General features: G+C 41.5%; 2 protein-coding genes across 2 annotated transcripts in view; both read left to right on the forward strand.

Annotated features, from left to right (window-relative positions):
• Window positions 1-2,840: 2,840 nt before the first annotated feature.
• Window positions 2,841-6,903, forward strand: fbp1a (fructose-1,6-bisphosphatase 1a; the record flags this gene model as incomplete). Its single annotated transcript, XM_084467562.1, has 7 exons — window positions 2,841-3,010; window positions 3,635-3,797; window positions 4,028-4,120; window positions 4,535-4,675; window positions 5,222-5,359; window positions 5,799-5,918; window positions 6,489-6,903. 7 exons carry the CDS (start codon window positions 2,841-2,843, stop codon window positions 6,678-6,680), a joined length of 1,017 nt encoding a protein of 338 aa, XP_084323688.1. The 3' UTR covers window positions 6,681-6,903.
• Window positions 6,904-8,315: 1,412 nt separating this feature from the next.
• Window positions 8,316-12,763, forward strand: part of fbp2 (fructose-1,6-bisphosphatase 2) — an 8,870-nt gene continuing 4,422 nt past the window's right edge. Inside the window, exons 1-4 of the mRNA XM_084468781.1 lie at window positions 8,316-8,593; window positions 10,348-10,510; window positions 11,318-11,410; window positions 12,419-12,559. Coding sequence (XP_084324907.1) covers window positions 8,421-8,593; window positions 10,348-10,510; window positions 11,318-11,410; window positions 12,419-12,559 — 570 coding nt within the window. The 5' untranslated portion in view covers window positions 8,316-8,420. The remainder of the gene's footprint in view (window positions 8,594-10,347; window positions 10,511-11,317; window positions 11,411-12,418; window positions 12,560-12,763) is intronic.

The raw sequence follows: 12,763 nt of genomic DNA on the forward strand, positions 1-12,763 counted from the left end.
ACATCCGTCTAAACTCAGCATCCTATCGGATGTCTGCTGCTTTGATGTTTGTAGTCGTTTTGCAAGATTTGATGCAAGATTTGACACAGTCAGAAAACAATTTAGAGGTCATCTTTGGTTGCAAAGGAAGCAAATTGTTATCTGTTGACCATATGAGCGTAACCAGGATTTGAGATGACAAATTGTTACAGAAAAACATCTTCATCACAGTCCCTTTAACATGAATGAAAGTATTGAATAATGAATGATTTTTTTGAGTTTGAGCGGTAGTTTAAGAGTCTATGAGAAGGAGACTCAAGTCCAACCACTATAGATTACAATCTTTAAGTATTTTGAGCACAATAGGGACCACCATGACATCCAGGTCTAAGGTTCAGCACCATCTTCACCCCATGTGGATACCCAAACTATTTAAATCTTACAAACGGGTAGGTCCCCCCCTGCCAAAACTTTTGTTCAGCCATCACTGGAATGTGCCAGAAGAGTGTGTTGGCATGAAAGATAATATAGAGATGTTTTGTTGTATTGTAAGGATGAGGGTCGTTCCTGAAATAATGTGAGGTGGCGTCTCTCCCAAAAAGAAACGTGACCCAGTGATTCCAATAAGCCCAACAGCAACTTCATTTCAGCAGAATTGTTTCAAAAGTTGGTGACAGTCCCTTTCACTGCTCCTCAAAGACGCCTTTGTTGAACTCAAGCACTGCATTTCAGACTTTGGCAAGGGAACAATGTGAGGAGACATCTCAGCACTGGCGCCTGAGGTGGAGGTGTTCAGGATATGAACATATCTTGGGAGATAGTTCCTTCATGACTGAATGAAGCATACATATACACACCAACTAATAAAAGCCCAGGGGGTTCTATGGAGACCAAGGACATAGATACAGATATCCCAATATCCTTTAAGATAAAGGCATATTTTTTAGAGAACCTATTCCAATTCATCCACTTGTGTGCGTCTATGTATCCACTTTGCGTATGATATCAGCATTTATGTGACTGGTCGCGTTGTGCCATCATAAACAATAAAAGGGACGGTGGGATCCACTATGAGAGCTCAAAGTTCAACATCTAACCTAGCCGGGTTGAACACCTGTTGAGGGCAATATAACCACTTTGGTCGAAGAGACATAAACGCAAGAACATTGGAGCAAATACCAAATCTTTGCAATGTGGCTTAACAAATTAAAATACAAGCATGATAGCCATTACGAGTTGATCAATAGCAAAAATCTAAATTGAAACCTAGCTGACCAGATGCGGTGATACAATACGTTTAATAACAACGTAGTCCCATTATTTTCCAAAGCCTGAGTAACAGCATGGGGCTCACTACTTACCCAACAACACCAAGTGTTTCCCAGTCAATCAGGTCTTTACGTGATGTTAACCAGCAGCGTATTAATTGCTTTGTCCTGCAATTTAAGTATGACCGAATTAATTGTAAAGGAAAGCCATGTTGAAACTCTTACGCTAACCCCAGAACGTGTTAAAACGTAAACTTTCCCCTCGTCTGTTCCTCGCCGACGGTCCCCTTTGTAGTTGTCCGTTCAGCAAGTTCTTAAACTGCGCTCATGCGCACTTGATGGCCCGACCAGTGGCGTGCCACCCATTATGAAGGTCCGCGTAGCAGGTGACGCTTACCTGCTGCAAGGTTGCTCTCCTCTCGTCTATAACAGTGAGTTAAAGGAAATGCTAACTTTACGTGCTGTACCAGGCCTTCATCTGTTTCTTGACTTGGATTTATATGCGACCATTTATTCTACATTAACTTTGCAAGTTTGAAGAAACACATCTCGTTTTCAGATTTTTTTTCTCTAGTTTATTGTAACAACATTTGCAAATACATATTCAGTGGATTTTCATGTTTACGTAAAACAGGGGAAAAAAATTATGCAAACAATAGCTTTGATAGAGCTTGCAAGGCAAAACACATTTTAATCGCAATGCTCTAGGTTGGTGAACAGCGACATCGTGTGGTAGTTGTGTCACCTTGCGTTAAGTCCACAATGTAGCAATGTTTGAGAGGGAGAGAAAATTATACTCGTAGCCTACGTCAAAATATGAAGCAAAAAAAACTACAAACCTGCAAAAATCGCCTACAAACATAGGCTACTAATATAATATATAGGCCTATGTGTGTGTATTATATGGTGTACGTGTTTGACCGAAGTGATAGCTGCCTGTTCTATCCAAATTGCATCACTGTCAACTGTTTTGGTCACACATTTAAATGTGCCATATAAAACACACACTTGACACAATGCAGCCCACAATTAGAGCATAAAGTGTGCTAATTACAAGTTGTATCTATTATTTTTGTCCCTTTTTTGCACTAGCCTGGTGCTTTGCTGATTTACAGATTTGAAACATGGGTGATGATAATCGTTGTGAAAGTTGACAGGTAGACTGACAGAAAGACGGACCGACCGACCAAAACCTGTCTGAAGGAATTCTGAAACTCTTATAGGCCTATCCAGAGGGCAAACGTCAAAATACTGAATTTTCAAACTATGACCAAATCATCTCACGACTTTATCTTAAAACATTCTTGATATTCAAACTGTCGAAATTGTGTAAAATACACAACCTGCTGTCGCAATGCTTATGCTTGGTTTAATTTCAGGGTTGACAGCATCCATTATTCCAGTCACATCCCGCTATGGGTCACTTTATCAGTTCATCGCTGGATTCACACCACATTGTACAATGCACGCTCTTCGGATTGGCTTTCCTTTATTAACCATCCCCTTAACGCAATAGGTTCCGCGTTATAGGCTTTTAAACATTTCCCCTTTCTCCACACACTGCAGTACTGCTGGTGTGATCCGCTCTGAAAGATGTCAGGACAGGGACCGTTCGATACCAACGTAGTCACTTTGACTAGGTTTCTTTTGGAGGAGGGCCAGAAAGCCAGAGGGACCGGAGAGTTGACGACACTTCTAAACTCTCTGTGCACAGCTGTTAAGGCAATTTCCGTAGCAGTGCGGCAAGCAGGAATCGCCCATCTGTAAGTAAAATGTATTTTCCTATTTTTTGTTTAACGATCTATAGATCTAGTCAGCCAACCAGTCACGAAGGTAGTCGTACACATGGCTGAAACGTAGGCCTAGGTATTGTTGTTATCCATGCACCAATAGCATACGCCGTACATCAAACTTAACCCTCCCACTTTATAGTGTGTTTTTTTGAATTGGTTAATGAGGAATCGACCTAATGAAACTCCAACTTACACTTGGTAGGTAGGAGGATTCACAAATGGGTAGGCCTAAGTCTAATACTAAATACACTAACTAGTGTCTTCCTTCTCTATGTGATTCTTAAGTTTCCCTCCTTTGGCAGAGAATGCCTGGCCATGGGAGAGAGCTCTCCTAAATGACATTTCCTTACTCATAGCCGGTGATGCAAGCATCTTCTGCTTGACACCTTCCCTGTATCAGGAAACGCAACATTTTCTTTCTTGCTAATCAGGTTGTCCAAAACAGGTAGCAAAGAAATGTGATGACAGTAAACCACAACAAAATATAATTTTTTCCTCAAAACACAAACAAGTATTGGGGAACGACCATGTCTGTACCGATCGTATAATTCCTTTTCAGTATGTCATGACTCTGTAATTACGTCTCTCTATCAGCTATGGCATCGCGGGCAGTGTCAATGTGACCGGTGACCAGGTGAAGAAGCTGGACATCCTGTCCAACGACCTGGTCATCAACGCGATCAAAGCGTCCTTCACCGCATGCATTCTGGTCTCTGAGGAGGACGAGCACGCCATCATCCTGGAAGCAGGGAGCAGGGTGAGTGGAGTCGGAAGAACGGGGAGAAAGATGCCTACAAAATGAAGCATTGCATCGCTGGTATCGGGTGTTTTCAATACTGTGGGCACTTTGTCTACGTGCTATTCGTTTTAACATGGCACCGCATCCTACTTCACACAGGTTTGAATGGGGACTTTTACCTCAAAAGTACTGTTTATTTTCTACTGCTTTTCTATTAAAACCTTTTCTCTCGCTCACTTCTTTTGCAGGGTAAATACATTGTGTGTTTCGACCCCCTCGACGGCTCATCCAACATCGATTGCCTTGTCTCCATCGGGACAATATTTGCCATCTACAAAAAGGTAGTGAGTCATCGAAAATTCCACCTCCAAATTCCCACCACTTTTACCCGCCAGGAAGCCTTTTAAGTTGAAAATAATGGGGGCAGGAGTGAGTACAGGGTTAGGGTGTTCGACTCCCAAACGAAAGGTACTGGGTTCTTTCCCCAATGTCCCCAACATACCTATCTATAGGCGTGAGCAAGATGTCCTATCCCCTACCCGCTGCTTAACGACATACAGCGTCTGCAAAAAAATAAATAATAATAGCAAATATTTGCATGTTCCCTGAATTGAGCAAATCATTTTCTAATCATGATCAAAATCATCTTCCATCCTCACAAAATGTGTTTGGCGCTTCTATTCAAATGACCGTCACCCCCACAACATGGCGATGAAGGGAGAGTGTTCTGTGTCGTAACATATTCATTTTCACAGACCACAGACGGGGAGCCCAGGGAGCGGGACGCCCTGCAGCCAGGCCGGGACCTGGTGGCGGCGGGCTATGCCCTGTACGGCAGCGCCACCATGATGGTGCTCTCCTGCGGCCAGGGGGTCAACTGCTTCATGCTGGACCCCGTGAGTCCTCCTTTCCCTCACCAGGACTGACTGGGCGCCTGAATACATGTTTACCATCAAACTCAACAGACCAAAGATATTAGATTGCAGGATTGTCCGTTGAGTATTATTTATCTTTTTTGTTGTAGTTCTTGATGAAGTGAACTTTTTTCTCGCTATTGTTACAATCTAATAGCAGCTTACTAGTGTAGCAGTTAAAGGTGATGTTTGAATATCATCCAGAAGCAGCGAGTTAGCTCTCCTATCGCGGTATAGCAACCACATTCAATGGACATATTCACAAAGAGTCGTCGTGCACTCTAAATATCAGAGGGGCCCCCGATAACGGGAGGGACACGGCCCCCCTCAGTTTGAACGGGCACGATGGCCCCAACTTCAAACACACGTTCAGCATTAAGAATGAGACGAATTGCGAATTATGAACACCCGTCACTTCGTTAACCTACTCACTTAAAAACACCATAACCCAGTTACCCTGCCAAAGCGGGTTTCCATCTGCATGCAAACGTACTGATCGAAGGTGTGTGTGGTTTCCTGACCGGCCAGGCGATCGGGGAGTTCATCCTGACGGACCGAGATGTGAAGATGAAGAAGCGAGGGAACATCTACAGTACGAATGAGGGCAACGCCATGTACTTCGAGCCGGCCGTCACAGAGTACCTCCAAAAGAAGAAGTTCCCTAAGGTAAACAATGTGGTTGGTTGCAACATGTACAACATATTTCCCTACAGTTTTTGCCTTTTGTAGCTGTTTTGTTATCTGGGTCTTTGGTTGTTACTTTAGAAGGGTATGTCACTCATAATAACTACCTGGCTTAAGAAACATGGTTCCCAACATGTATTGGCCTGTGAACCCATTACTAGCTCTGAATGTGTTTTTGGGACCCCCAGCTTTGAATTTGTGCATCTGCTTCCACTCAAATAGTTTTCACCCCAATCAACATCTCAGGGTTATGGGCGTTGTGATTACAGTTGTTGTGAAGGGAGAAGAGCCTGCCCACACATCTAACATCTTATGTCATTTCACTGGGTTATCAATGGAGAATAACAGGAGTGTTGCACAGCAATAAAGGTAACATGAAGTAAGTCTTGGTTAAAACACTAGGAACGTGTGTCTACAACAGGACGGCAGCACACCGTACGGGTCTCGCCACGTTGGCTCCATGGTAGCAGACGTCCACAGGACTATGATGTACGGAGGCGTGTTCCTGTACACAGCCAACGTTAAGAGTCCCCAGGGAAAGGTATGGTACCTGTCATTAGCTGGAGTAGTTACTATTTACCCAGGATGGGACAAAGGATTTTCGGTGCATACCAAACATTTTGGAAAAATACTAAAATTCATTCATTCAGTCATTTTTTGCTCAAGGTTTAATTGTCAAACAAATGTAAAGAATAATCCAGATTTACCATTTTGAAACGGTACGGCATTGTGAGGACATTTCACTAGATTTCTCTATCTACAGACCGGCATTTGAGAAACAGACCCAAGCCTGTGACACAATGCCATTTCTTCACATGCCTCACTGTCGCCACAGTGTTTGCTGACTTAACCAAACAAGCTTGCACAGTTGTTCGGAAACACGGAAACTTACCCCTCAGTGTGACTGGGGAGTTTGTTCACATCACGCCATGGTTTCCTCCATGGACAACATGGAGAATTATCTTTCGCTGAAACATTCAGTTCGGAAATTTTTTAATTTTTTAATTTTTTAATTTTCCTAACATTTTCATTGTGGTCGAACAGATTTTTCTAGAACATGTTCTTAGTCGTTCCTCTGCCCTCCCTCCCCCCCCTTCCACTGTCCTTGTAGCTGAGGCTGCTGTACGAGTGCAACCCCATGGCCTACATCATGGTGCAGGCGGGGGGCATGGCCACCACAGGCACCCAGAACGTTCTGGACATCCAGCCCGTGGACATCCACCAAAGGGTCCCCGTGGTCATGGGCTCGTCCGACGACGTGCGAGAGTACCTCGCCATCTACATGAAGCACGCCAGAAAGTAGCAGGCTAGCCAGTAGCACCCTCTGTTGTGTGTATTGTCGTTGTGGTTGTATGTATGTGAGTGTGTGCGTGTGTGTGTCTGTGTACACAAGCCACACAGGTAAGGGTACTGGGAAGTTACTGGACCTCTTCTTAAGAGTTTAAATTCTGTTTTGAGCAGCAACAGTGCATGAGACCAAAGGAGTAAGAGGTTGATTGAGACCATAAGCTGGCAAGCAAACTCACATAGACACTAATACTGATTACTACGTACACACACACACACACACACACACACACACACACACACACACACACACACACATGCATCCCATACAGCTATATACAACATACATTTGCTTCACACGTAACTTAAAGTAGCACCTTGATCAGGTTGGAACATTCAAATATATGTTGGACCACATACAAATATCTATGCAAGAACGCTTCATGCCTTGATCATGTGAATCTCTGTTTTCCTTTTTGGGTTGATGAAGACTGATAAATAAAAAATGCAAACTTCAAAGAATGATTGTTTGTTGTTTTTGTTTTAAAAGTGATAGGTGTATTATGCATTATCCATGTCCATAGTAATAGTGGATTTGCAGTATTTGAGTTTGAGCTGTTGAAAGTTAAAGTCCTCCCCCATGTCTTGTTTGAATTTGACTGGATGTTGAGACACTGATACGAGTCAACTGCTTCCACAGGGAAAGCACGCATGACTTCTGCTAGAACCTACAATTAATTCAATATTCCTATTTGTGTTACTTTCAAACCTGATGCACAAAATGATCAGATCTATTAGAAAAGTGTAATGGATATCAACAGTCGTAGTGTCCTTCAGCAGAGTGCATAAAAGTGCATGGATATTCTATCTACAGGAGTTGACCTTTGAGTTAAATGTCAAAAGGAGAGTATGGAGGCAGAAATGTTATTTGAGACTGTGAATGACACATTACACATATAAATGTGAATCTACTGCCTTTGATAAACCTTGTTCAGCAACACATCTTGCTCTTTTCCTTCTTTTTAAAACATATCACTAAACAGTTTTGTATTAACTGCACAACACATAATAATAACTTATAATAACTTAATACTTTACTTGACTCTGTTGTGCATGCACCGTTGTGCATCAATACTGCGAGTGTGATGCAGGGTGATATTACTCAGCCTGACATCAGATTCCAGAGTTGGGGACAAAGCATTGTGTTTGGTAAAGTATTTTCACCAAATACAAGGGCAAAAACATGGTTATGGAGTGAAGAAGTTTGATTCTTCAGCAAAGCACTCAGAGGGTCACAAGTTTCTGTGCAAGAGAGAGACAATGGCTTTGCACCAAGGGCCTTCGCTTTACAATATAACAAAAGTAAGGGAAACAGGACTCATACTTTGAGTTATGAGTGGAATTTGGCTATGTTTAAACTATTATTGTGAATGGTGTGAAACACTATTTTAAGATTCAAGAAAGGGGCTTGCCTCAGGGTACAGGATTATGCTTGTTATGACCACCACAACTGTTATCTGACACCGCATCTTCCAACACACACACACACACACACACACACACACACACACACACACACACACACACACACACACACACACACACACATAAATAGAACACTTGGCAGGACGGTTATACCCTCTGTCTGCTACACTCTGCCTCACATTGTGGATTTGCTAGTCGACGGGAAGACACCTTGGGAGACGTTAGGAGAAGCACTCACAAACACACGCACGCACACACACACACATAAACCATGTCGGATCAGTCAGAGTTTGACACGGACGTATGGACGCTGACCCGCTTCATCATGGAGACCGGGCGCCAGGCCAAGGGCGCGACTGGCGAGCTCACCCAGCTCATCAACTCCATGCTGACGGCTATTAAGGCCATTTCCTCGGCCGTGCGCAAGGCAGGACTGGTGCACCTGTGAGTACTACCTGTGAGAGTAGATGACCTTGAGCATCCAACCAGCGCTGCGTTGGATAGAACCACTGGGGTGTGTGTGTGTGTGTGTATGGACACCTCTTTGGTTAACCACACTGCAATTGCATAACTGCAGAATATTACATAAGTGTATGGTTTAAAAAAAGCAATGTTTAATGATCCTCTTTTTAAGCTTAAGCTCACAGTTGATTGGTCCCTGCAACCCTACATACTAAGCCTATATCTTTGGAGTGAATACATTAGTTGCATTATTTTATGTCCACTTTAAAGAGGCAAGACACAATGTTAGCCACTAAGGATTCATTCATTTCCTGGTTGAGGCTTTTGCACACTGGGACTTGAGACATGATTGGTGGTCCAGGTGCAGCAGGTGTGAAGGTCTCTTGCTGCTTAAAGGTGAAAGCATGAAAACTAGTATATAAAGAGAATGGAAAATTGATAGTTAGAAAATAGACTCGATAGAGGGGAGTCATTCTGTGACCCCAAAGCCTTTGTGACATTTTTTCAACCCAAAGGTGAAAATGGGCTCATGGCTGACTACTATATATATATATATATATATATATCACAAAACGAATACTCAGTAACAAAAAGTTGAATCAAAAGAACTAAAAAGTCAGTGCCTTCAGGGGGTGATATGATTTTGATGCATTGTTGTAAACTGAGATAAAATACAATTGGGGTTGTGTATCTTGCACAAGAGATGCATGGTTGAGGTGTAGACATTGGAAAACAGCCAACATCCTCTGGAAGGTGTTGTGGTGACAGGACTGAGATTGGAGACAAAAAGTGCTATTTTGTAAGGCATTCAAGGGATTCAATGCTTGCCAAGGGAATTTGGTATCTATACTTAACATCTAGAATGCTTTGTTAGGTAAGACACTCAAGAGAAGCAAGAGAGTGCAAAAGAGAGAAAGATAGAGGGAGAGGGAGACAGACATAGACAGAGAGTGAGAGATCTGTTCAAATTTAAATCTTCAAATTCAACGCTTATGTACCTGTCATGTGTGTGAATTGCTCACTTTAGTTAACTATATAATCCAACATTCACATACTTTATGTTTAACTTATAAAAACATAGGCATAGTAGCCATAGTAGATTTTCCTCTTGTCCACTGCTGACATCTAGAGGAGCATTGGTCATAGCACATTTACAGTTTTTCCAATCTATGAACACATACACACACACACACACACACACACACACACACACACACACACACACACACACACACACACACACACACACACACACACACACACACACACACACACAACAAAAAAAACAACCACATTAGATATACTGAGTATTCAGTCTAATGCAAAAGGGGTGAAATTGAAAGTGATTGTAAAAAAAGTTAAGTAAAAGTTAAAATGCACACCCTTCATGTTAAACTAAGGAATGTTTGTGATATTTTTAGTGTTTCTAACATTAAGACACAGGTTGTAATACCCTTGGAACAATCTATGGCAAGATACATAGTACAGTAGTACTCAAATCCCAGTCCCTGGGACTACGATCCAGAGATAGGAAAAACGTGAAAGTTCATGCATGGACAGATTTGTTAACACATATTATACAATATTTTGACCATGTGCGCTAGGTTCCGAAACAACCCTGAGTAAGACCTAGTTAGGGTTAGAATGAGATCACGGATGTTGGCTGCCTGTGTGCATGGCTGGGAGAAAGGCGGGGTTACCGATGGATCTGGTTGGCTGATTGGCTGTGGTGTCAGGCAGGGTCTGGCGGGCTCTGTAAATGTGACGGGGGACGACGTGAAGAAGCTGGACGTGCTGTCCAACACGCTGGTCATCAACCTGCTGCGGTCGTCCTACTCCACCTGCTGCCTGGTGTCAGAGGAGAATGAAAAGCTCATCGTCACGCCCAAGGAGAAAAGGGTCAGAGGTCCCAGGAGGAGATGCTGATGCATAGTGGGGTGGTGGAGGGCCCACACACATATATACTCATATATTTATACATATATTCACACACACACATATATATAAACACATGAACATAAACATACATATATACATGATGGCACACATGTGCATATAAACATACGTACATACATACATTCATACATACAAACGTCCATACATACGTCCATACATATGTACATACATACATTCATACATGTATACGTTCATACATACATATGTACATACATACATACACATCTGCATACATACACATATACATACCCATACACATATATACTCATGTATATATATTTATATACATATGGACACACTACCCTAACCCTACATACACATAAACAAATACATCCACATATACATAGTATATACACACATGTACATACATACATACATACATACATACATACATACACATATATGTATTTATATATACAGTATGTTTGTATATATCCATGCATATATAAAAACACAAACACATACAATATGCAAACACATACAAATAAACATTCATACACGTGCATACAGACAACACATATAAACAGACACACATATATATACGTGAAGATATACATTTAGATACACACACACACACACAAACACACACAAACATATACACATACATACAGGCAACCTATGCAGAATAACAACGACGGCAGATCTTAATGGTTTAAAATCAAAAAGGGACCCATATAATCAGATAATGCTTTTCTAGAAAAGTGCTCTTCTCATTCATTTGAGATGTGTATCTTTCTCTCTCTCCCGCAGGGTAAGTATGTGGTGTGTTTTGACCCCCTGGACGGATCCAGCAACATCGACTGCTTGGCGTCTATTGGTACCATTTTTGCCATCTACAAACGAGTGAGTAATAATCGACTTTAGTATTAGAAGTCTTAGAATTGATTGATGTTGGGGAATCTGTGTATGTATGTGTCATCCCAATATATATATATATATATATATATATATATATATATATATATATATATATATATATATATATATATATATATAGGTTTATATATATAAACCTTTGTACTGACATTTTCAGTAGTTCTGTTACACAAAAAAACATCAGTAATGCATATTTTTGTTCAATTGGTTGATAATTTGTGTCACTGTTAAGACCACAGACACAGTATTTGATCCGAATACTTTGAGGATTTTCTGTCTGCTTCATTAGACTTAAACATTTATTAGGGATCATAAAAATTCCAAGCGTCAAAGTCTAAATCATGTGAAGACAAAGCATGGGTGGCAGGGTTTTCTTACTTACATAGTGCAACTTATAGAAATAAACTTCTTTGTCTTATTAGAATTGGTGGAACTCACAATAAAGCACTCCCTTTTATAATCAAATTCATATTTTTTGGTGATCAATAGGCCTACCTTCATTTAAAATATATGTTTTGTCTGACACAATAAAAACACACGGGGGCGCTGCTGTGCAGCTAATCCACCGTTTGTCGTTTGGAAAATCCATCTGATTCATCAAGGTCTCTGTAATGATTAATCTAAATTAATGATTCTCTGAAAGTATCGGTTCCCAATGACTTCTTCCAGACCTTGATAAAGTAGTTGGATAATCATTATATTGACTAACTTTGTTTTTCTACACGTAGCCTACATTAATGTTCCCCAAAAACAACTATTGTAGCCTACATTAATGCCTACCAACCAAATAATAATTGTATTCCCCAACCGGTGTAGCCTATCATATTATAATACCTTTACTGTAATGTAGACCTTTAATGTAGACCCTTGTAAAAACTTCCGGCATCACAGTGTCAGATTGTTGTTGTTTTTTGCATTGGGTTTTTCTTACCAATGGATGTTTGATACATTATCAATTTGTGATGTGCGTTAAAGACGTCGGACGGGGAGCCCACGGAGCAGGACGCGCTGCAGCCGGGCAGCAAAATCGTGTGTGCCGGCTACGCTCTGTACGGCAGCGCCACCCTCGTGGCCCTCAGCACCGGAGCTGGGCTCAACTTCTTCATGTTGGATCCCGTGAGTAGGCCTAGTTCAACCAGTTTTAAAGGGCAGTGGTTAAAACCTACATATGAGTAAGGCGATGAATTGAGTGAAGAATAGGCCTGGCTGGGACTATAGCCTATAAAAAATATAATACAAATTATTTCAAGAATAATATCAAGGCCCTAAAAAAGTAGTTTTTGCCTACCGAGCTCCCAGAGAGAGTAGTTATACCACTAG

The sequence above is a fragment of the Micromesistius poutassou genome (assembly GCF_964030765.1).
Source record: "Micromesistius poutassou genome assembly, chromosome: 5".
Classification (NCBI taxonomy): domain Eukaryota; kingdom Metazoa; phylum Chordata; class Actinopteri; order Gadiformes; family Gadidae; genus Micromesistius; species Micromesistius poutassou.